Source organism: Sinocyclocheilus rhinocerous, unplaced genomic scaffold (assembly GCF_001515625.1).
Source record: "Sinocyclocheilus rhinocerous isolate Xijiao unplaced genomic scaffold, SAMN03320098_v1.1 scaffold4978, whole genome shotgun sequence".
In the NCBI taxonomy this organism is placed as follows: domain Eukaryota; kingdom Metazoa; phylum Chordata; class Actinopteri; order Cypriniformes; family Cyprinidae; genus Sinocyclocheilus; species Sinocyclocheilus rhinocerous.
The window spans coordinates 4,315-29,657 of record NW_015647085.1 but is presented as its reverse complement, the minus strand read 5'-3'; the positions used below and the strand labels follow the sequence as shown (position 1 = coordinate 29,657).

At 37.2% G+C, this 25,343-nt stretch overlaps 2 protein-coding genes across 7 annotated transcripts; one reads left to right on the top strand and one right to left on the bottom strand.

Moving 5' to 3' along the window:
- Window positions 1-188: 188 nt before the first annotated feature.
- LOC107708754 (MARVEL domain-containing protein 2-like) lies at window positions 189-10,049 on the bottom strand. 6 transcript variants are annotated; one of them, XM_016513058.1, is made up of 10 exons: window positions 9,846-10,049; window positions 8,685-8,739; window positions 8,475-8,590; window positions 5,677-6,831; window positions 5,023-5,058; window positions 3,747-3,845; window positions 3,515-3,660; window positions 3,239-3,410; window positions 2,690-2,740; window positions 189-1,068 (listed from the first exon to the last, which is right to left on the bottom strand). In XM_016513058.1, exons 4-10 carry the CDS (start codon window positions 6,781-6,783, stop codon window positions 949-951), a joined length of 1,731 nt encoding a protein of 576 aa, XP_016368544.1. In that variant the 5' UTR covers window positions 6,784-6,831; window positions 8,475-8,590; window positions 8,685-8,739; window positions 9,846-10,049; the 3' UTR covers window positions 189-948. The 6 variants fall into 6 exon arrangements, with proteins under 6 accessions (XP_016368544.1, XP_016368545.1, XP_016368543.1 ...); XM_016513057.1 differs by lacking the exon at window positions 8,475-8,590 and adding an exon at window positions 7,012-7,138 and having other exon boundaries at window positions 190-1,068; window positions 8,654-8,739; window positions 9,846-10,048; XM_016513056.1 differs by lacking the exon at window positions 8,475-8,590 and adding an exon at window positions 7,012-7,138 and having other exon boundaries at window positions 190-1,068; window positions 9,846-10,048.
- A 3,645-nt stretch (window positions 10,050-13,694) lies between these two features.
- Window positions 13,695-20,670, top strand: LOC107708753 (zinc finger FYVE domain-containing protein 16-like). The gene is made up of 4 exons (XM_016513054.1): window positions 13,695-13,818; window positions 14,868-14,981; window positions 16,125-18,091; window positions 20,534-20,670. Exons 2-4 carry the CDS (start codon window positions 14,912-14,914, stop codon window positions 20,639-20,641), a joined length of 2,145 nt encoding a protein of 714 aa, XP_016368540.1. The 5' UTR covers window positions 13,695-13,818; window positions 14,868-14,911; the 3' UTR covers window positions 20,642-20,670.
- The last annotated feature ends 4,673 nt before the right edge of the window (window positions 20,671-25,343 follow it).

Below are 25,343 nucleotides of genomic sequence, written 5' to 3'. Positions count from 1 at the left end.
GATAAAAGAATGAGTCTGCGATAAGAAACACGCACAGAGGTGTGGTGAGATTTATGTTACAGAGATTAGTTTATTTTAAAATGTACTTACAAAAAAAAATCTACTCTACAAACTTTATCTTAAAATCTAAAATCTTTAAATAGTTCCCCAGATGGTGAGAACGTGCCATAGGTTTGAGCAGAGAAATAAAGTGTAAAATGTCACAAGTTTTATAATTGCATTATTTGTATTTTTTATTCCAATGTAATTGCACTTGTAAACGGCTGCTGCGGTTAGTGGCGGAAATGGAGAATTGATAGAGATGGAGAACTAAATGCTTTCTTTAAAAGAGGGGTAATGAAAGTTTCTAGTGAATAAGGAAGTTCTTAAGATTTTTATGTCTACGTTGCAATCAGCCATGGAGGGATGGAGGGAAAGGAAGCGTATGCTCCGTTGTGTCTGAAGTGCTTCCTGACCGTACTTTTTTATTCAAAGATTATTTCAGTTACAACAAATTTGCATGAAATGCTTCGACTTTTCACTCTTTACAGTATTTGCATATAAATCACCTATTCAACTCATCAAAATGCATTTACAACACTGAACATATAAGGACAAGGCTGTTGTTCACATCAAATAGAACTTCAACACAGTAGCAGAAAAATGAATTAATGCATAAAAAAACAGCAGTTCTGTATTCCTACACAAACTGAACATGGAGTATTTCTTTAAACATTCATGCACTTTTAGTCAGCATTGTGAAATACAAAATGAAAAAGAAAATATTTTCAGTCAGTGCTCAAGGATCAGCGTGTACATTAAGAGCATGCAAGTTATCGATCCCTCATTGGATTACTGTTTGTAACATAAATCCAGACTAGTATGGCTCTGCAGATACAGTGGTCACATGTTCAGTGTAATACAATATCCCAGCATGAAAATGAAGGATTGAATCTAGTGCTACCCGTTTCAGCCGTAACCATCGTTCCAGCCCATGACTTTGTCGTACTCGTGAATCCTCTGCTTGATGTGCGCGAGTTTGTTCTTCAGGTACTCACATCTTTCCTTCTTCTCCAGAAATGAAGGATCCTTGGGACAAAACACCATCATAGACATAAATAAGACAATGAAGAGTGAGAACTAAATATTATCTCAATGGCCACAAACAGTGATTAAAATAGGTTATACTGCATTCTACAACCAAACTGAACAACTAGTTTTTAAAGGAATATTTTATCCAAAAATGACTATTTACTCACTCTCAGGCCATCCAAGATGTAGATTATTTTTTTCTTCCTGAGAACAGATTTGGAGAAATGTAGCATTGCATCACTTGCTCAGCAATGGATGCTCTGCAGTGAATGGGTGCCGTCAGAATGAGAGTCCAAACAGCTGATAAAAACATCACAATAATCCACACCACTCCAGTCCATCAATGTCTTGTGAAGAGAAAAGTTGCGTGTTTGTAAGAAACAAATCCATCATTAAGACGTTTTTAACTTCTAACCATTGCTTCTGGCCAAAATATGAGTCCATAATCCATAATAATGCTTCCTCCAGTGAAAAAGTCCATCCCCCGTTGTCCTCTTACATATTTGTTTGAAACTGTTTTAGCTTGTAAACGGTGCTTGATCTGTGCATATTTCTCTCTTGACTTTTGACTTTTTCTTTGGAGAAAGCAGTATTATGAATAGAGGACTCTATATAGGAGATAGCCGGAAACAATGGTTTGAAGATAAAACGTCTTAATGATGGATTTGTTTCTTACAAACAAACCTCACAAGACATTAACTGATGGACTGGAGTGGTGTGGATTACTTGTGGATTATTGTGATGTGTTTATCAGCTGTTTGGACTCTCATTCTGACGGCACCCATTCACTGCAGAGCATCCACTGCTGAGACACTGATGCAATGCTACATTTCTCCAAATCTGATGAAGAAACAAACTCATCTACATCTTGGATGGCCTGAGGGTGAAGACATTTTCATTTTTTTGGGTGAACTATTCCTTTAATGCAGCTCACATGAATTGCTAGAAAATCACAGAAACAAAACTGCATGTCTTGACTGTGGCATGACATGTTCATTTTCCTGTGCTATCGCTCAAAATATGGCTCAAACTGTCTTTATAGAGGAGCCACTGACGTTTTGAGTGACTACAGTTATTTCCTGCTCTTGAAAAGACGAATCTTGTGGGAAAATCAGCCTCCGCCCCCTTCCTCATCCTCCTTCCTTCCTCCTTCCAAAACCTACCAGTGTACAGGCCCACACAGAATCTGCAGACTTTTTTACATTTTCTGTGCTGATTTTTTGGAAGAAGGATTTAAATATAGTAATATCTGTTAAACGAAGCTGAGAGTACTACACTTTTGGTAGATGAATGTATAACAAAATTACCAACATTAATGTTTGTTAAGTGTACATTTGTGCATGGTTTAAACTGCAAGAACCCATCTGACCCATCATTAATGTTAATGTGGAATGTTTTCAACATTAAACCCTAAAACAAAAGTATAATGAACAAAATCACATTATTTTTTACAACTAGATTATGCATGATTCTGCAAGTGACAGAATGGCCTAATCGGTTTTTCACTAATATTAAAAAAATTCCTTTGTCATAAGGAATTTTTTAAAAATTAAATAAAGACAGTTTTACGGTCATACGTTTTATTAAACCACTAGTCGAATGGATGCCAATAACTCACCATCTTCTTCCACTGATATTCCTGCAGGATTTTGTTGATGCGATCACGCTCCTATGATCAAAAATGAGAGATTTTTTCAGTAGACTAGAATTATTCTTCTGAAATTCATGATTTACATTTATGCATTTAGCAGACGCTTTTATCCAAAGCAACCTATAAAAGAGGAACAAAAGCAATGTGTAAAAGAGCCAACAATATTCATAATATGCAATGCCGGGTTTATAAGACAACTAGATATATGAGATTTTTTTTTATAACATGACAACATTTAGGGTAAAATCCTTTGCTTAAAAATGCAAAAATAAAACGCATTAAGTCCTGTGGCATTGCAGTATCTTTAAAAACAGCAAATTCACAATTTCTAAAGCTGAAGCGTCAAAACATTTGTTTAATAATAGTAACAGGGAGCATACTGCAAAAAATAAAATAATTCCAAATGAAAACACACACATATACTTCTTGTTGATTTGTGCTTGATATTTGTTTTTTATATGAGCATGTGCATGTGAATATGCATGTGCAAAGTAATAAAAGCGATTTTCAACTGACCATGTGGCTGGTGGGGTTTTGCGGTAAATTCTGCATCATCACATCCATTTCATCAAACTTCTTCAGTATCGCTTGAACTTCTACATGCAGCTCTTTATACTCAGAATACTGGTCATTAAACACGGCTTTATACTGGTCCCGCTGCTCATCCGTTCGGATAGCTGGATATTTACTGCAGGGAAAGACAAAACACAAGAATGAGCTTAATCACAGAGCAAAAGCATCTCAAGGTCATAAAATACCCTCTTGTGAGTTCTCTTTTAAGCAAATACTGACACGATGTAGTCCGGCATGATCACAGGTTTTAGAGCGTGTCCAGCTAGAATATGCCCTTTCACAACTTTGGGCTTGGCGACGGCAGGGGTGGCAGTGTGCTGTACCGGCGCTGAGACTGGCATCAGCTCCCTTGAACCATCAACAACCTATTAGAGCAAAGAGGATGATGCAAAATTGCCAGGAATATTCTCTGACTTAATCACATACTGACCCTTTGCTAAGCCCCGCACACCTTAGTTATGGTTATTAATGGAGTGCTGCAGGGATGGTGTATTTTTGGGGGCCAAAACCCGGAAACGAGTTGCATTTTAGTACTTCTGGTTCCATCGTCCTGAAGTCAATGGGTTTTTGAATGGGTTTTTGGTTAAACGTCTGAATTTAAGTCTGTGGTTAACACAATATTTTCACATTTTATTTTACAACATAAAAAACATCAGTAATACCCCCTTGTGATTTTTTTTTTAAGCTTTTACTAGTCTTGAGAATGGCAGTTGCTAACAAGTGTCTAAATGGGACTACAGAGGTTGTCGGGACATTAAATGTCTACAAGCTGAACAGGTAAACTCATCTACTCACTAGTCTGATTTTACAGATATAAATCACACTTAGTACTTCTGGTTCCATCGTCCTGAAGTCAATGGGTTTTTGAATGGGTTTTTGGTTAAACGTCTGAATTTAAGTCTGTGGTTAACACAATATTTTCACATTTTATTTTACAACATAAAAAACATCAGTAATACCCCCTTGTGATTTTTTTTTAAAGCTTTTACTAGTCTTGAGAATGGCAGTTGCTAACAAGTGTCTAAATGGGACTACAGAGGTTGTCAGGACATTAAATGTCTACAAGCTGAACAGGTAAACTCATCTACTCGCTAGTCTGATTTTACAGATATAAATCACACTTTTGCAAGCTATTCAAACTCAAACTTTCAGAGAAAATGTTTTTAAATGAAGACTGAAAGTCATGTGATTGTGGTGTAATTCATTTATAGCCTATGTTTAGCCGTTTACTTCTGGCGATTGTATTTAGGCTTCAAAATTCTTAAAAGTTGTGCTTATTTGTGAAGCTATCATGATGAACAAAATATGGAAGAATCATAAACTTTTGTTAGTCATAGAGCTTATTTTCCCCAATAATCCAAAAGCCAATTGAAAAATCCTAGTGGGTTTCTGTCAAAGGAAACCAGGGTGATGCTAACATCCAGGTTGGCCTATAAAAATAGAAATAGTCAATACTGCAGCATTCTATTCTGTAAGGTTTCATACAAGTGCTTATTTGTCGCTGTCAAACATGGAGGAAGGCAAGTAAATTACCTCAGAAATAACTGAATAACATCAGCATTAACATGCATTTAAATATGATTGCATTATATGAATTATATTTTGTTATATTAGTCGCCAAATTGGTTTCCAGTATGCTGTGAAAGGCTACATGCAACACATCATATAGCAGATGGCAATGCACCATGGGTAAACATGAGAACAGACAGAAAATAGAAAATACTTGCCAAATGAACAGCAGCAGGAGAATCTTTTGGCTGCATCTATAACATAAAAGTGGAGGTGAATCAATTATTGTTTTATTAATTTTTGCAACTATATTAGAGTTATTAGAACAAATGACGATACTGGCAACGACATCATGATTAACAGCAATAACATACATGTTCTAACAAGATAAGACATCATGGTTTTACAGCGATTTTTCTGTTCAAAAAAGCAAAAATGCTGCACAATGTCACAAAATTACAGCCAATCTGAAAATATTTTGTTTAGTGCAGGGTTAGAACATAGTAACGATTTTCGTTACTTGAAATAGAATAAGCATTAACTGAAACAAAATAAAATATAATCATTTTAATAATAAAATAATAAAATATCATTATTTTATTTCAACTAGTTGCAAAAGCAACATCTCACATTTTAATTTAGTTTAACTTGATGTACCAAAATAACTAAAACTAAAAATTATTTAAAAAAACTATATAGACATTGAAAAAAAACAGCAATAAAAATGACAAAAACAAAACAAATGTACTAAAAGTTTAAGTAAAATGTAAATGAAAAATGAAAATACAAAAATAACTCATCTTGATACTAAAATAACACTGGTTTAGAATATAGTATGCAACAGAAATAGAAATCAAAATAAACAATCTCACCTCCTGCCCATTACGTTCTCGTAGTCGCCGAGCCGCCTCGTGACGCCACAGTTTCAGACACACAATGGCTCCGACCAAGTACACGATCATGGTGAAGAACAGGAAAATGATAGCGGCCGTCTGCCCAGCCTCAGTGCGACAGAAAGCGCCATTGATGCCGTTATTGAAGTACGAATAGTAACAGAGTCCACCTCGAATGGTGTCATTCACGTACACGCAACCCGCTGCCAAAAACAGGACTGCAAGAGTCAGGTTTATGAAGAACTCTGTTAAAGGCCACCAACTTGAGTCTAGAAGGATAGTTCGATAGTACATGGTCATTCCCAAGACAAGTATGATTACGGTCACTATCCACGCCAATCCCGCCACCACTAGGATGAATGGCGTCTTGGGTCCGGTGTAGTTGGCATTGCCGTAAGCGCCTCCTCCGTAAGAGCCGCTGTAACCTCCTCCGTAAAACCCACCATGCTGCGAGTATCCGAAAATGTTATACCACTCATTGTCTTTATGAATGTAAGCACAAACGCATGCAAAAATCGCTGCTCCAAGAAGCAGCTCGACGCAACCAAGAATACGTAAAAGTCCAGCCCAAGACTTCATGTAGGCGTAGCGCTGGTTGTATTCCTCAACTTTTTCGCTGTATGTCAAAGCTGTGTGCACCGTATGCCCATCAATGGACTCCACAGGGTTCCCCAACAGCATTGCTTCGCGCTCTTTACATGAGTTATAACTGCCTCCGGATCCGCCGTACGGGTCGCGGTAGGAACCGGGAACCGATGGTGATTGCGGTGGAGAACAACGAACGCCGTCAGTGGTCGTGTTCTTGCTGCTCGAGCCCAACATTGACTTCAACTTGCTGCTTCCGCTGCTGGACCTGAAGAAGTTCTTCCATTTGTCTGGGATGAAACGGTGGACAGGTTTGATGTCGAGGGCAGAGTCCTCGTTGTCCTCGCTACCGCTGGGGTCAAACTTGGGGCCTATCGGTGGTTGGTCCGGTAGGGGAGGTGGTGGAAGAGGTTCGGAGCATAAAGAGTCAGATGTCTTGTGATCAGTCAATCCGTGAAGACTCGGAAGCGAACCTGTGCGTACATCGTTGTAGTGGGGCATGTTTCGGACACGCCGAATGGAGTCTCCTCTAGAATATATAAATTATCCCTAGAGGAACATGAAGTAAAAAGGCTTAAAGAAAAGATCTAGAAAACTGGGTTTAGTTCTTGTAGATTAGTGGTTTTCAACTGGTGGTTCGTGACCCAAAATTCCTGATTCCCATAACCTTTGTTGTTGACTTCAAAGGAAATGCAAACACCGTTTGATATTAAATAGATTTTTGCTTACTTCTATACAAATTATGGCACAGTTTTGGGTCATCAGTTGATGTGCATTGGTCCTGAAGCAAAACCAGTTGAAAACCATTATTATAGACAATGACGAATAGTGTCTCCTCCAGAATATGCCATTATCCCTAAAGGAACATGAAGTAAAAAGGCTTAGGAAAAGATCTAGGAAACTGGTTTTAGTTCTTCTAGAGTAGTGGTTCTCAACTGGTAGTTTGTGACCCAAACATTGGTCATATGTCTGTTCTGAACAATGCAACTGACTATAATTAAGCATAGTTTGTAGAGTGAGCACTGCACTTTACTTCTAAAGTTTGAGATTTGTTTTATTAATTTTTTGGAGTCAAACCTCCTCAACAGTTTTGCAAAGTTAAGAAAACAAATAAGTAGTTTTATCAACTTTTAAATAGAAGCTTTCTGATTCCCAAAACCTTTGTTGTTTACATCAAAGTAAGTCAGTGCATCCAGTCAAACATTGTTTGATATTAAATACATTTTTACTTGCACTCTAAAAAATGCTGGGTTGTTTCAACCCAACTTTGGGTCAAATATGGACTAACCCAACTTTTGGGTTAAAAATTTACATTTTTTTTAACAATTTTAAAAATTAACCCAATAGTTGGGTTAGTCCATATTTGACCCAAAGTTGGGTTGAAACAACCCAGCATTTTTTAGAGTGTACTTATATATCAATTATGGTACAGTTTTGGGTCATCAGTAAACGTGCAATGTAAAATCTATGCCCTAAAGAAAAACCAGTTGAGAACTGCTATTGTAGAGCAGATATATTGTGTGCTAGAACACGTAAATATGACAGAAACTGTAGCAAAGTATGCAAAATTGTTGTTTTTTACTAAGATAAATCTTGACGATTTCATCCACTTACGGAGCTAGAAACGCCTCTATACAAGTGAAAAGAGTGCAAGAAAAAGCAAAAGAATGAAGACATTATGCAAAAAACCCTTCTCCAAAGCAGATAAGAGGCTATCGACACAAATAATCACCATTCGGGATACCAGGTAGAGGTACAAGAAACAAACACCTTGGAAGCAACAGTGTCTTAAAGGATGAATAAGTGAATTTGCTAAATAGAATTATATATAGAGTATGTGTAAGCAATATTTAAGTAATAATGTAGATTCAGAAACTAGAACTATTTTGTGGGACAATCATACACTTTATTAAAAAAAATATTTGACCATTTAATGCTACGATTAAAAAAGTATTCCAAAGATGTGTGATAAATGTTTATATTGATCTATGTACAATATATGTTCTCGGACACAGGTGCTCCCCAGGTCAGGCGGTCCAACTTTGTAACCTGAACATAGCAGCGACTGTAAGAGTAACCCGTCATCCACTAGCAAGAGCGTTAACTCTAAACCCACTGAAGATACGACTGCAACCCAAACATTTACGATATAGATAGAATCAAGACAACCACAGAGACAGAAATGAGCATGCCTGTTCAAGAACTAGACGTCTGATTGGGCAATCACAGACTACTAATGCTGCGTCAACAGCATAAAATAAAGAAAACAATCATCTGCATGTTACGTTCTTCCTTAAGCATAGTTTACCTAATGAAACAACAAGAGAAAAGTATTACGAATGAGAAAGAACAAGACATTTTTATGGAATACCTTTCACACGCAGTCACTGAGCAAGACTTACATTGGGCTTGAGTTCAGTGTGTAAAACCTCAAATGATATATGTGAATCCAAAGGCCTGAAAGACAGTAACAAGAAGGGATTATATCAATAAAAGAAATCAACACATTCATGAAGAGCCAAAAATACCTGTATCTACGCCATTAAAAGTACTAAAAGGTACCAAAGTAATGCCATGTTTCTTGACCATGGTAAATATATGTATGAGATATAAATACCATAGTACATGCTAATGGTTTTTTTGTGGGTTGCTGGCAGCAATTCAACAATGTAACTAATTACCAGTAGTCAGTGTTGGGGGTAACGCATTACAAGTAACACGAGTTACGTAATCAGATTACTTTTTTCAAGTAACTAGTAAAGTAACGCATTACTTTTTAATTTACAAGAGAATATCTGAGTTACTTTTTCAAATAAGTAACGCAAGTTACTTTTTTTTCCAATTTAGTGATTGACAGCTCTCCTGTCCCCATGCTGAGAGAAATCAGATGTTGTTACGGTAGTTCTAAAATAAATATGAATATGCACTAATTCATCTCACTTAAATTACGTTAAAAAAATATTTGCCAAAAATATAACTTTTTTATTTTAAAAACAAACAAGCAAGCCCTGTCCAGATTTGAAAAGTAACGCAAAAGTAACGTAACGCATTACTTTCCATAAAAAGTAACTAAGTAACGTAATTAGTTACATTTTTATGGAGTAACGCAATATTGTAATGCATTACTTTTAAAAGTAACTTTCCCCAACACTGCCAGTAGTGAATAATACAATATGTCCGCGCCAAAAATTCTACAATGATTCGATACATTCCATGCTAAACTGAAACAATGTTGCACCGCGTGAACACGCGCCAAAGAAAAACACTGCGGGATCAACAGGTCAACGAAGTTTAAATGATTGCCATTTATCCTAAATTGTGCGTAGATCTCCTCCCGAAACTAAGATCTCTGCTTTATCTAAGACTTGTTTGAAATATAAAGCATAAGAACGTTTAGTAAACTGCAACTAAACGACATGACAACAACAGCACTGACAAACAGACAGATGTGTTTCTAATAAAACAACAGCGACCACATCCTTAGAAATGCGGTTTGGTTTTACTATATAAGGGTATTATACATAAAGATCATATAATATACTTCAAGGATGATTTCGTCTTACCTTTTCCAGGGTTTTGTTTCTCCACATTTTTTTTCGGGAAACACTCAGGTTTGGAAAGTTGTACCACGTGACGCAGCCTATCCCAGCGTGTGACGTCAGCAGAGACTTGAAGACATTACCTGAAGAGGGAGATAAAACTGTTGTCAAATGTTGTTAAAGCTGTTGTCAGAAACTTCTTTCTTCTTCTCACAGGCTGTAAGCGCGATGACGACATGGACTGAAACTGGTGACGAATGTGCGCAGACTCCCAGGTGACATCATTTGCATGATCTTTATCATGGACAGGACAGGTATATATATATATATTTTAAGAATAATATATTGGTGTACATAATAGAATAATACAATACTGAAGTAATTGTTAAAGTAAAGAAGTAATAATAGTGCAAACTGGGAATAAGGACAATATTAAATAAGATATATTTTGAATAACTCACTGATGTGACTCACTTCAGGAAGAGTTTGTGGTTCCTCTTCACTATAAAGATGTCATTTATGATCAAACCAGAGGGTGGATATGGGGAGTGTCATGTTGTGGATGGTGTTCCTCATGCTACTACAAAGTAGGCTATACCATGTTTTTTTTTTTTTTTTTACTGTGGTGTTGTCTTTACTGACCTAGATTTCTGTGATTGACATATTTGCAAATCATCAGTATTGTGCAGTCACATTTTGCTTACTCTGCATCATTTGCTGGGAAAAACAAAATGCTGTGTTTACTGAGTAAACGAGTTATCTCTGCATGTGCAGTCAGTGTGATTCATCTCCAAACATCTTTTGATCAAACCTGAAATTCAAAGAGACAATGACTTTCAGTTGACAGACGGAAAGCAGTTTTTATTCAGTAAGTTGAGGAACTAAAGAAGCATACAGAGGAAGAATATGTGGAAATATGCTTTAAAACAAGGATGTAGGATTGTTCAGGTGAAAACAAAACTATTTCTCGAGCTGAAGTTGAAGAAGGTTAGTTTGAAAAGTATTAGTTACTTGTACTTCAAATGAATATGATGAGTAATAAACATAACGACACCCTTCTTGTGTCATACTGCTAAATACACACACTGGTATTGAGCTGCATAACTGATTTAGCAAACTATGATGTCTTTTTATGGTCCGCCTCACCTTCTCATGGCAATAATTAACTATGAATAGGAACTCTTTCAGTAACAGAATAATCTTAAGGACTAACTTTTAATTTTATATTTTGAAATATTATCCCAGCTATAGCAGGGAACAGAACTTTGGCTAACGGTATGAACATTATGAACAAATGTTCTTCCAGTAACATTAATAGAATGTTCATATGAAGTTTTTTAATAATCTTCTCAAAACATTAGCACAAAAACATTTATACATGGAACATTTTTTTTTTTTAGAAACGTTTTAGTTGGATGTTTGTCTAATATTTTTTTAACATATATTAATGTTACTAGTTGTTTCAGAATGTATAGAGAACATTCAAAAGTAATGCTCTCATAATGTTTGCAGAATGATGAAATGAAATGTTGGCTTAACATTCGCATAACCAAGAAAAATAACGCTTTTAAAACATTAAAAAAAAACTAGACATTTCAGAGAACATCCAGAAATAATGTTTTCTTAAAGGGGTCATATGATGCGATTTCAAGTTTTCCTTTCTCTTTGGAGTGTTACAAGCTGTTCGTAAATAGATAAGATCCCTAAAGTTGCAAAGACTAAAGTCTCAAACCCAAAGAGATATTCTTAATAAAAGTTAAGAAGCCCTTAAAAGTTAAGCCCTCCTAAAACGCCTCGTTTAAACACGCCCCCACATGTCTACATCACTGTGTGGGAAGATTTGCATAACGTCGCCCAAATGTTCACGCAAAAAAAGAAGGTGTAACTTTATTGTTGATGCCAAGGAGAAACAATAATGTACAGTATGTGGGAAATAATGTGTTTTTTTAACCTTAAACCGCATAAACACATTTCATTACACCAAATACACAAAATAATGTTCTTTTTAGCAACATCATATGACCCCTTTAATGGGAACATTAGAAAACGTTGTTAGCTGGAATTCCCTTATAATGTTTTCTGTATCATTCACATACATAAGATATGCATTAGGTATGCATTATGTTCTAACCATGAAATATTTTTTCAAATAAGTTTTTATTACATGAAATCGCTTCAATCATATGATACAAATCAAAACAGATTTAAAAAAAAAAAAAAAAGATTTTTGGAAGGGGTACTTAGGGAAACGATTTTCTTTTCTATTTAAATGCACATTTCTTTTAGAAATTGATAGAGTTATATACTCGGAAGGAACTCATGCAAACCCAAAATAAGTAGATCCCTATCATTTAACCTTCGCTGAAGGCAAACTCATCCTTGCTCTCATCACATGGAAGAGCTACAGTATCTCTGCACTCTTCCTTACTGGCCTTTCCGTAAAATATTGCTGTTTTCATTTTCTGAAAAGAAGAAATAATTTTGTTATTTATACATAAATACAACTATACTACAATAAACATTTCAAATAAATAAATAACTGCAATCATACTATTGATGCTACTATCTATAAAAAATCCCAATGGGGAAATACATTACTACAATTCCACCGTGGTAATATGGAAACATTGATATTTTTGCAATTTACAGTAAAACTATGTTAGACAAAGTTAAATTGTGAATAAAAATATCTAAATTACTTAAGAACGATGCTGCAAAAATCCCTCTTGAGAAGAGATGTTTAGAAATTATGTTGATAGAGCAATTTCTGGAGCACTTCAACAGGTGTCTTCCGTGTGAGGGTGACAGGGCTGGGAAAAAGAGTTGTGGACGGACATTCAAATGTCATGTGACTTAAAGGACATTATATTTTAGTGAATTTCTCTGAGACCCAACATGCCACAGTTTGAAGTCTGGATGTCCTGTACAGAGCACATTCGGGGCTTTTCAGAGATATCAAATGTTTGGAGGTTTGATCATAAACAAACTTTCTCCTTGTTCTTTAAATATGACCGATATTGACAGAATGTTCAAATTTAGTACTCTTAAGAAATATGATAATGGTTTGTAATTATCATTTAAACCTGTATAATTTTCAAATTGTTTTTTTCTCAGAAAAATGTTATGGGGTTTCAAAGCGGAATATGACTTTTTGTTACGAAACAAGGCGTAATTTTCATGCATGTCTTCTGAAGAGGACACCAGGACAAACATCATGTTAATCAGGCATCTTGGGGAAACACAACAAGTCAATAGGGAAAGAAATTATAGATCAATATTCCCATGAAATATGAGATATTCTTATGAAAATGTTGCCAAATTATTACTCCCATTATTACACTTATGGTTTGCCCCAAGAACACATTAATATACAAATTAGATGCAATTTATGGATACATTGTATAGAATGGGAATACCAATTTATGGACATTTTTCACACATATTCCATAAAGTACAAAAGTATATCAAATCATTCTGTTATATCTTTCATAACATAGTTGAGAATCATCTTTGTACAAAGTTTGACTAAAAATAGCCTGAAACCTAAAAACTGATTGGTGAATGAAAAAAAATAAAACATTGTTTTTGCATATACATGCCTTTTCATGTCTATTTATTTATTTATTTGAATAACTTAGTCCTGACGTCCTCTACAAAGGACATAGAATAAAATATGAAAAATTAAAAAAAAATTATAATTTGTTTCTTATGCTCCAATTAATGTAATGACATTAAAAAAAAAACGCACAACAAAATTCACAAAACGTTTTTTTCTGGTTCTCAGGATATGATGCTACCCTGGCTTAAGGCAATTCAGTCAAAAATAGTGCGCGTCCCCTTTAAACAGCGCCGGGTGGAAATGGTAGCTCGCTCAGTCGACTGTGGAATTTACTGAGGAAAAAGAAGACATTAGCTAGCTGCTAACAGTAAAATACACTAACATTTCATCTGAATACAGCCAAGAAACGAAGGCGACTGAACAATGACACACATTAAGGTAGATAATGAAGCGGAATGATATCATAAAATATAATATTACTGTTACCGGGGTTGTATTTATGTTTGTGTGTGATTAGACGCTAACAGCTAGAAGCTAGTTAGCAGATTGCTAATGATAACCGAACAGCTAATATAACTTTATGAAAATAATAAGTTACTGTTTATTTTTGATATTTTAGGGTTGACGTTAAGAAACCTTTATTTGGTTTGAATGGAGTGCTTTATTAGTTTTTGACAGTGAGTAGGTAAATGACATTAATATAGCTAATTATAGACTCTTTATCTTAGCCAAATTATGGTGTTATTATTAATATTGAAAATAATAAGACTAATAAGCACTAAGTGTTCATTTAGATGAATAATTAACAACCCTTTCGAAACAAAGGTTGATGTCATAGCTCATGACAGAGAAATCTCAGATAGGTACCATATTCTGAGTGTATTAATTCATTATATTGTTTTTGTATTTATAGGTTCTTTATAATGTATTGCTGTTTACAATGTGTTCTTTGTCAAATCTGTGATTTGGACTGTAAACCTGGTGAAATCACACTTCCACTTTTCACTTCACAGTAAATCACAGCAAACTAAACATCTGAACAAGTTACTGTGAATTCAGATGTTGAAAATATTCAATCTTGCAATTATACAAATATTGAATATTAAATAATAGCCGTACATATTTGTCCCCACTTTTTAGTATTTAAGTATTGAGAACAGCTTGTCTATTTGTTTCTTATTTTGTCTATCACTGTCAGTAACTACTAAGTCAGACTCCCTGGTTAGATTCCTAAGAAGGAGAAATTTATATTTGGAAAAACTTAAATTTTTATCTTTCTGTCCCAACTGTAATAGCCATATATATTTGTCCCCACTTTTTACTTATTTGTACTAAATCATTGAGAACAGCTTGTCTCTTTGATTCTTATTATTTTGTCTATTACTGTCAGTAACTACCAAGTATTCCCTAGTTAGATTCCTAAGACATAGAAATGTTATATTTGTAAAAAATGTGTGATTTGTAACTTTCTGTCCCAACTGCCCCAGTTTCTCTGCAGGGGTAAGTGAGGTGTATCGTACCCCGTCCTAGGATGGACAGTTATTTTAAGGCTGCTGTGTGCGACCTGGACAAGCTTTTGGATGACTTTGAGCTCAACGCAGGTTTGAGACTTTTTACTTTACTGATATAATAGTGTGGCAAATATGAATTTTGCACTTCTCAATTTAGGGTGAATTAATGTAAATTTTGCCATTCAATTAGTTGATCATACGTTCTATATAATATGTATATATCCTATAGTTTGTCATAAGATTTATGATATCATGTTGGTTGCTTAACTTAAATGTGACCCTGGACCACAAAACCAGTCATAACGGTCAATTCTTCGAAATTGAGAATTATGCATCATCTGAAAGCTGAATAAATAAGATTTCCATTGATGTATGGTTTGTTAGGATAGGACAATATTTGGCTGAGATACAACTATTTGAAAATCTGGAATCTGAGGGTGCAAAAAAATCAAAATATTGAGAAAATTGCCTTTACATCTGTCCAAATGAAGCTCTTAGCAATGCATATTACTAATCAAAAATTAAGTTTTGATACATTTACGGTAGGACATTTACAAACTATCTTCATGGAACATGATCTTTACTTAATAACCTAATGATTTTTGGCATGAAAGAAAAATCTATAATTTTGACCCATACAATGTATTTTTGGCTATTGCTACAAATATACCCCAGCGACTTAAGACTGCTTTTGTGCTCCAGGGTCACAAATTTAGTGTGTGTGCTATATACTACGGGTCAAAAGTTTGGAAATTGTATTTTTTTTAATGTTTTTGAAAATTGTTGAAATATTATAAAAATTTTAAATAATTGTTTTCTATCTGAATATATTTTAAAATTCAAATTTGTTCTTTTGATGGCAAAGCTGAATTTTCAGCATCATTACTCCAGTCTTGAATGTCACATGATCATTCAGAAATATGCTAATTTGCTGCTAAATTATTATTAGTTATTATCGGTGCTCAATTATTAATAATTGTTCTTATTATTATCATCAATGTTGAAAACGGTGATACATTTTTTTCAGGATTCTTTGAATGGAAAATTCAAATCACATATATGACATAGGTTATATATAATATTGAATATGCGCAACAATATATACTGTATATGTTGTCTGATTTTAAAGTTTGTCAGTTTTATGATTTTATATTTATTTGGATATTTTATTATGGTTGATGTTGTCATGTAAGCTATATTATAAATTAATATGATGTTTCACTTTATTTTCAGAGGAGCTTGAGAACAAGCCCGCCACTTTTGCAAGCGCTCCTTGTCCGGACTCCACGATCATCCCTGGTCACCATTTGGACCTTCAGAGCTTCATACCAGAGCAACACACAGTTACACAAACACTCCCAGATGTCAATGCCCTGCACTATGGACTTACATCACAAAGTATTACTTTAAACCAAAAAGATTCTTATTCAAATGAACGGCCGCTCACAGGTGTGGATCTTCTGTCCTCTGTCGATAGCAGAGGCATCAAAAGTTCAGCTCCGCCTTGTCCGGACCGGTCGCTGAAGCCTGTGTGTGACCTGGTGAATGATACGGGTTCTGCAAACCTCCAGCAGGCTGACAGTCAGGAGGACTTTAAAGAGCTGGATGTTCCTGAGAAACAAACTAATGAGGTGCTGCTAGTGGACTTCGAGAGTCCTGTAGTATCTAGTCCAGAAGATGCTTCTAACGCCGGTGAATTACCAAATCTTGACTCTGAGGTTAACTATAACTCATTCAGCCTGCTGGATGTCATATTACCGGCCGTTGGTGACCCTCATGGTTCAAGTAGCATCACACCTTTGGAGTGCAATCAGATTGAAAGTTCTTGTCCTGAAGACTCAAACGCCAATGATCAGAACAATTCTCCATGCGAAGTCTCAGTGAACGAGGACGATGTTAGTAATTCAGATCCTCATGCTACAGATGAAGCTATTTCAGCAACCAAAGAAGAGCATGCTGTATCGCTCCAGCCGGACTCAACAGATACCCAACTGTCTGAAGATCTCAGTGTTAAAACTCCAGAGGATTCAGCTGGAAGTCCCTCCTTGGAGAAGGAACCTTCTCTCTCTTGCTTGCCAATGGCCGTATCTATGTGTGGATCCCTTGTGGCGTCTTTAGACCCACAGACAGCAGTGATTGAAACCAAAGATGAGGCTGAACTGGAAAAAAATTCAGCGATTCAAGAGGCTGAAGAGTTCATTCTTCCGTTAGAAGAACCCACAACACCGTTCTCCTCCAATAGGCCTGATTCCTCACCTGAAGATGAACCTGAGCTAGTCCAAATCATGTCGAACACAGAAAGGGCAACTGCTGTCTCGGGCCATTACCCTGAAAGAAACTTTAAGCGCAACTTGTCGCCAACAGAGAAAGAGTTGTGTGAAAGCAACCCATCTCCGCCCTATTCAGAAAGCCCAAATTTTTCCTATGAGTTCAGTATCGCCAACGATTACCTTCCTGAAAGCGACCAGACCGTTATGATGGTTACGGACGAGGAGCTGGACGCCTTTCTGATGGGTCAGGATGTGAAAATCAATTCCGACGCAGGCGCAGACAAATTCGTAGATGACAGCTTTTCAGAATTTAACGGAAACGTGGAAGGCTTTTTAGATGAGGAGCTGCAGAGCTGTAAAGTCGAGACGTTTGCTTCTCCTGAGAGTGATGGTTCACTTCAATATCTGGAGGAGAGCGAAGGTTCTAGCGTTTCTTCTTCATCTCAGGACAGCAGCCCGCTGAGGACAGACTCCACACAAACTATTATCCATGAGAATGCAACCAGCCCTGTTGAGATTCAGTCAGTTTGTGCCCCCAACCAAGAGTCAAATTACGGCGGGGCGAGACCAAAGCAGTTATCCAACCAAACCGCACGGCCTCCATCTGAAAGACACCGGACCGGCCATGCTGAACCCAATGTAGCAGGCCTTTCTGCAGAGCATGACTCGCAAATTTCTCCCAACCAAGATGAAAATAACTGTGAATATAACTATTCTTATCAGCAATATGATGCCAGTTATGGCCATGATGAGCTTTCCGAGCCTCCACCATACCCAGGAGAGAGTCCTGATCCACCAGCACACGAGGTCGAGGGTCTGGGGTCAAAGCAGCCTCCTTGGGTGCCAGACTCCGAGGCTCCTAACTGCATGAATTGTGAGCAAAAGTTTACCTTTACCAAGAGGAGACACCATTGCAGAGCATGTGGGAAGGTAAGTTTGTTGTCTCTCAGTGTCAGTATCCACAATTATTTGGAAAATATTAAAGCAAAAATAGTCTGGGGTCAGTGCGATTTATTTTGTAAGAAATTAATGCTTTTATTCTGCAAGCATGCATTAATTCAATTCAAATTTATTTGTGTAGCGCTTTTCACAATACACATTGTTTCAAAGCAGCTTTACGGAAAATGCATTTGTCTACATTACAAAGCAGAAGTGAATGTGTCCAAGTAATGTTCATTTCACAAATGAGCAGTTCAAGATAATATAATCATACCGCTAGCTAACATGAATTAATTTTAGGCAGAAGCTCATTAAAGCGATTATTACAAGTGTGATCATAATGATTACAATATAGAGAAATTTTGGCAGTTGTGCATGTCGATTCAAGTTGGGGTCATCTGGGGTCCTCGCAGGGGTCAGCATCATCTCTTCACAGGTGTTGGGGTCATCTGAAGTCTTTCTATGAGGCTGGATCCACGCTGGAGCTGGTGTAATCTCTAGATACCTCGAGATGGGCATCCCGGGGTAGAAACAGAAAGACAAATGGAAAAGAATTAGTGTAACTGCTGTTCATAACGTTTCAAGCAAAAAAATATGTTTGTGACTTTTATCACATCTAACTGGGAACAAGGGTGAGATTGAGATTCATTATGCGAATGCTTGGCTGAAGAGATGTGTCTTTAATCTAAATTTAAACAGAGAGTGTGTGTTTGAGCCTCGGACATTATCAGGAAGACTTAGATATCCTAGGTACTACTAAAAGTCCAGAGTTTTGTGACCTTAAAGAGCATGATGGCATTAAATTGATCAAAAGTGACCATAAGGTTACAAAAGATTTGTGTTTCAAATAAATGCTGTTTTTTTTCTATTCATCAAAGAATCTTGAAAAATAAAAAATAAGATGCATGTTTTCAACAATGATAATAATAAATGTTTCTTCAGCAGCAAATCAGCATATTAGAATGATTTCTGAATGATCATGTGACACTGAAGACTGGAGTAATGATGCTGACAATTCAGCTTTGATCACAGAAATAAATTACAGTTTAACAGATATTCAAATTTCTATTTGAAATTTGAACAGATATTTTAAACCGTAGTAATATTTCACAATATTACTGTTTTTACTGTATTTTTGATCAAATAAATGAGCCTTGTTGAGCAGAAGAGTCTTCTTTCAAAAACATTAAAAAATATTTCCGACCCCAAACTTTTAAACTTTAGTAGTTATATATTTAATATTATATTATTATTATATATATATATATATTTTTTTTATATAATACATTTATAATAATAGTAATTAACTGCAGTAGTACTAGGATGTATTTTACTGCACCATATGGCTGGTTTTATGTAAACGTGGATGTATGTAAACATCCGGTAAAAGGGCCTCTTTAAAAAACAAAAACAAAAAAAACAGAATATTGTTACAATATTGGTTATTTATATCTGTCTCAAATCAATCTAATTAGTGCATGCATATTTTGAACCAAACCTGTGGCCACAGAAGCATGATACAAACTGAACCATGAGTGATTTTTACCTATACATTATTATAAAAAAATATAACACAAATATATTATACATTAAAAAAAATCTCACCGACCCCAAACTTTTATTTTATTTTATTTGCATTTAAATTGTATAATTGACCATTGTCCCAGGGAGGCGATTTTCTTGTTTACTATGTTACTCTGCACTCTTTCTTCTCACATAACAAAATAGTTTCAACTCTGATCAATATTTCATGTCCATTTATTATTTATCGGGTAAGTATCCTCAAAATAAGCAAGATAAGTACAGTCAGATGATCATTATTTCAAAATAAACCCTTTTACATTTGGATCCTGATCACCCTGTCATGGTGTATTTTGCATAAATGAACTTAATTAGAGTCTTAGTAATACGTTTGCTTCAGTTCTGAAAGTGACTTTGTAACTTTGTGTATTAGATAAGTGTGCCCTGACGTTTGGAGGTGAAAGGCAAATAACCGCAGTGTGAATCAATGAATTAACATGCTGCCAGCTGCGTTGATTTCGAGCAGAGGTCTGTGACACAGTCCTGCCATTGTGTTCTAATTTATTTATAACTTCAGGAAAGCCTTAAACCTGTAGTCCACTGCCTTAGACAGCAAAAGTCCTCATTTTATCTATGGGTGCGAGGTCTTTTGTTTTCATTACGTCAGTGTGTGGTTTATTCTGCTCTGGAGATGCTAAATATAGAGGCAGATTTGCCGGGTCAGCAGAATGTATTTTTAGTGCTGATATAGTTTCCCCGGTTGAATTGCTGCACTGAGTTGCTGTTTCCAAGACATATTGGGCCAATAAATTAAATGGGCTAAAGGACACCAGAGAGTTTTATCCAGGTTTATGTCTGATGAAGTACTGTGTTTATCCAGTGTTTGAGTGAATAATGTTGTCTGCTTTGCAGGTGTACTGTGCTAACTGCTGCAACCGCAAATGCAGACTGAAATATCTGGACAAAGAAGCCAGGGTTTGTGTCATCTGCCATGTTACCATACAGAGAGGTGAGTGCTAGACCACTTTAATATACTCTGTGGCTGGCTTAATAAAAACTCATTCAATATATTCAAGTGGATGTAATGTACCGTACGTTAAAGGGATAGTTCACCTAAAAATGAAAATTTGCTGAAAATGTCCTCACCCTCAGGCCATCCAAGATGTAGATGAGTTTGTTTCTTCATCAGATCTGGAGAAATGTAGCATTGCATCACTTGCTCACCAGTGGATGCTCTGCAGTGAATGGGTGCCGTCAGAATGAGAGTCCAAACAGCTGATAAAAACATCACAATAATCCACAAGTAATCCACACCACTCCAGTCCATCAGTTAATGACTTGTGAAGCCAAAAGCTGCGTGTTTGTAAGAAATCCATCAAGACTGTTTTAAACTGTTGCTTCCAGCTAAAATACGAGTCCTCTCTCCATAATATTGCTTTCTCCAGTGAAAAAGTTGTTTTAGCTGAATCAGGAGAGAAATATGCAGATCAAGCACCATTTACAAGTGAAAAGAGTCCAAAACAGTCCTAAACAAATTTGTGGGTGGATTTTAATGTGAGAGGATAACAGGAGATGGATTTTTACACTTCAGGAAGTGTTATTATGAATTATGGACTAAAAACGTTTTTGAGACGGATTTGTTTCTTACAAACACGCAGCTTTTGGCTTCACGGAAACATGTCGAAAAGGTTAACTTTAACTACGAAACCAGATCGGCCGACCTGTAACGTTACACTCTCACTCAAAGGATGGACGATCTGACAGGATTGTTACTATGAGGTGGATCACATCTAACGTGTATAGTAAAGACAAACTCACCGTGTCTATGTATGATGAAGATGTATATACATTTCAATTTCAGCAGGCAACTATTTTTACAGCTACATTATTGTTCCGGCCACAATTAATCACAACAATGTATATACAATTACAAATGATTATATATAAATTGTCAGTTTGTTGTTTTATACACATGCACAGACATTATTTCATACACGACATAGTCGTGAGATGCAAGAAACATAGACATATGGCAAGAAATCTGTAGACGCGCCCATAACAACAAAAGACAATACTTTATTGAACCTTTTCTGATAAGAAGTGTGCGCTGCAAATGCAAGCATTTTTGACTATCGTTTCTGTCCAGTCTGCTCGTTTTATCGTGTTTAACCACAGCTGTCGTCGGTTTTTTTGTCTGGCAGTGGCAGCAGATATGCGATCAAATTTCTAATTTGAGGCTGTATTACGTCGATTCTGGCACCCAACATCACAACAAGATGATATTTTAAGCTCCTCGTGTAGCCGCATCTGCGCTGGTTTGAATGGGCTGCTTCCAGCTAGCGCTGTGACGTCGGCTGACCCTAGTTAGCTGTGGTTGGCCTGGCCGTGCGTCACTCAGAAAACAACTGGCCAATCAGAAGAGAGGCTCATGAATATTAATTAGACAGGCCAAAATCGACCTGTTCTCAGCAGAGCTCCTGAGAGAAAAGCTGTAAAAATATATTGAGATGGTTTTTGGTACTTATACCGCAAATATATATTCTTAAGGACATCAAAACCTAAAATAAAACTCCAGAAAGGTGTACAATATGGGACCTTTAAATGGCGACAATCTGTGGCAGTATTTCATGTCAGTGTAGAAATGGGTCATATGAACCATGGTTTATTTTTAGCTGGTGTAATGTGATGAACACAAATTAGGTTGGTAAAATAAGCATTTTTGATGAAGAACTACTCAAAAGCACTCATTGCATTGGTATTGTGATATTGGCATCAAGCCATTGAAAGTGATTTGTTTGATGCACTTAGTTATGTCTGTGAAATAATCAGTTCTTATGGCTCATTCACACCTAAAACGATAGCTTTAATAATAACTTATCATTCATCAACTGGAAAACATCCTTCTGAAAGCGATTCCAGCAATATAATTAAAATAAAACGATAACTATAACCATAAAGTAAAAAAAAAAAACGTTATAACTCTAAGAGAATAGTGGCATCCACACAAAAAAATTATTATAACAGAGAAACAATATCGTTGGAATCACTTTCAGAGCTTTTTTTCTATCTGATGAATGAAAAAAACATTGACAGCTAAACAAAATTGTTCCTACTTTAAAGTGTATGCTGACATCACATTCACAAAACATTCTATGAGTAAAGCCCACTCTTAAATAAGATTAAATATAATGTTATCGTTTATTAGTATGGACACTAATATAGTTAATATTGTAAGTATGGTTTTTGGTGTGAATCATCACACATTTTGTGTATATTGTTCTATCTATTTTCTATTTTTTCAGTTTTTCTGTGTCCTTTATGTTAGCTGCACCCGTATATCCCTGTCTATTTGTCAGTCTACTGGATGATGTGAAGCGGGCCATTTTGCACTATCCTGCTTTCGAGAGCTCCAGGCTTTTGGTTAAAACTACAGATCGAACTTTCACATTTTGTATTCCTGCTCATGGACAGTCGGATCAACAGAGGGCAGTGTCAGGATCTAAAGTGCATTATGAGTGTTGATGTTTTTGACAAAACGGAACGCCGGATCCCTTTTCCTTTGTTTTCTAGTCATTTCTAGTCATGTAGCACAGATTTCATTCAGTTTTTTGTAGGGGTCCGCCGATCTGATATTCAGTATCGGTATCGCTAAGATACTGGCATTTTCTGCTGGATCGGGGTATCGGTCAGACGAGACCGATCCAAATCCGATATTGTGTGTATACTATTCTGTATTATTGTTAAGCCCCACGAAAGGCACAAAATCATTATAGAGCACCATAAAGTTTCCTTGCACTATATTTCAGGTGTTCTGAGACCGTTCCATAGTTCAATGTGAAGTACAGATGAATATTTAAAGGTGCAATAGGTGATTGTCTTCAGAAACATTTTTTGTTATGCTGGTTGAAAGTATCTTCACATCCCGATAGCAATCATTAAGTTAAGTGGTCTAAATGTATTTATCTGTATTTATATATTCTGTGGAAGGCATAGGACCAAGAAATGTTCGTCCAATCAAAACACTCGGTCCAAGCGTTTTAATTGGCTTTCCTACCTGCCTGTAAACGTATGTATTAGCATACCCCTGCGCACCCGGTTCGCGCAGACAGGATGCGTCATCAGCATGTTCACGCACGCTGTGCAGACAGAGCGAGAATGGCAGACAAAGATCAACAACCCGATCTTCCCTCCTGGTATTGTAATACTTTTAAAGTTTTCTCACCGGTGAATGACACATGATGTAGCCCAGTGGTTCCCAATTCCAGTCCTCACGATTCAGATAACCAGCTCGTTAGAAGAGCTACGTGCATGAACTGTGTTCCGATCGATATGATCCCTACACAGAGTTCATTGCTCCCTACTCCCTGAGCAGGGGAAATCCGTTGAAGTTTACTTCAATTCGGAACATGGGCTGGAATTGGGAACCTGATGTAGCCTATTGTCATGAAAAGCAAACTGGTGCTCTTCTGTTTCTTTTGGTGTATGACTCCCCCTTGTGTCGTATAAAAAGCACAATAATCAAATCAAATTTTAGATCAAATAATCGTGATTAGACAGTTATTTAATTATCGCGACAGGCCTAGTTGTCACGTTGTGGTGGGATTACCGTACGAAGAGAGTGCAGGCCTCATGGCCACTGCGAAAGAGCCGGAGAGCCCCGGAGGAAAAGGTCTTCCTCCCCATCCGTGTGCTTGTGGAATGTGGATTTTTGCGAAGGATTCACATGGCCTCTGCATCTCCTGTTTGGGGGCTAAACACGCTCAGGCAGCTCTGTCCAACCCCGAGGCCTGTCCTCACTGCACGAAGTTCTCGGCTAAAACCCGAGAGCGGAGACTCTGCGTGGCAGTAGCTGGGAAGTCAGACCCATGCCTCTCTGCTCAACCCAGAGAGGAACCGATGGATTGTCCGCAGGCCGTCAGCTCGTGGGGAGAGATGATGGAGAGGGTGTCACCCGTCCTTCCCCCGCTGTTCGAAGATCCGTTAGCAGGAGAGGAAGATGACGAGGACGAAGTGTTGTCGGCCATCCTCGAGGACAAGGATGATGAAGATGCTATTCTTTCCCCAAATCAGTTGCGTCCACCGAGTGCACAGGATGTGAGTTCACCCACCCCTGTACAGACGGGCACGGATCTACTCGAGGTCTGTCGCGGCTAAACTATCGATCGACTGGCCATCCCAACCGGCAGATCAGGGGGCTGAAAGAGATTTGTATGATGGAAAGAGGCTTCCGTCACGTCTCCCTCCAGCAAGGCAGTTTATTCCAGCCGTCCCGGCTTGTGTGGCTGAAATGAAGAGGTTTTGGGACAAGCCTTTTTCCCACCGTGTGCCCGTCAAGGGCTTCTCGAGGCTGGATGTTCAGGGAATGGAGGATTTGGGGATGGCGGATCCTCCCCCTGTTGAATCATCTGTGGCTAATCATTTGCACCCAAGTCGCAGGGCAGCGCTCTCTTCAACCGGAGCCTCGCTGCCAGGGAAAACAGAATGCTTCGTCGCCTCTGTTTTTCAAAAGATCTATAAATCATCTGCACTGGCCGTTTGTGCTTTGAACGGACGTCCCTCCTTACAGCCTATCAAGCGGAGTTATTAGAGGAGATGGGGCATCAGCTGAACTCCGGATCTCCCAACCCAGCGCTCAGGGAGGAGATATGCGTCATCGCAGATTTAAACCTGCGCACGTCCCGTGGAGCACTTCAAAGTTGCGGTCGGAGTATGGGCTTAGCTG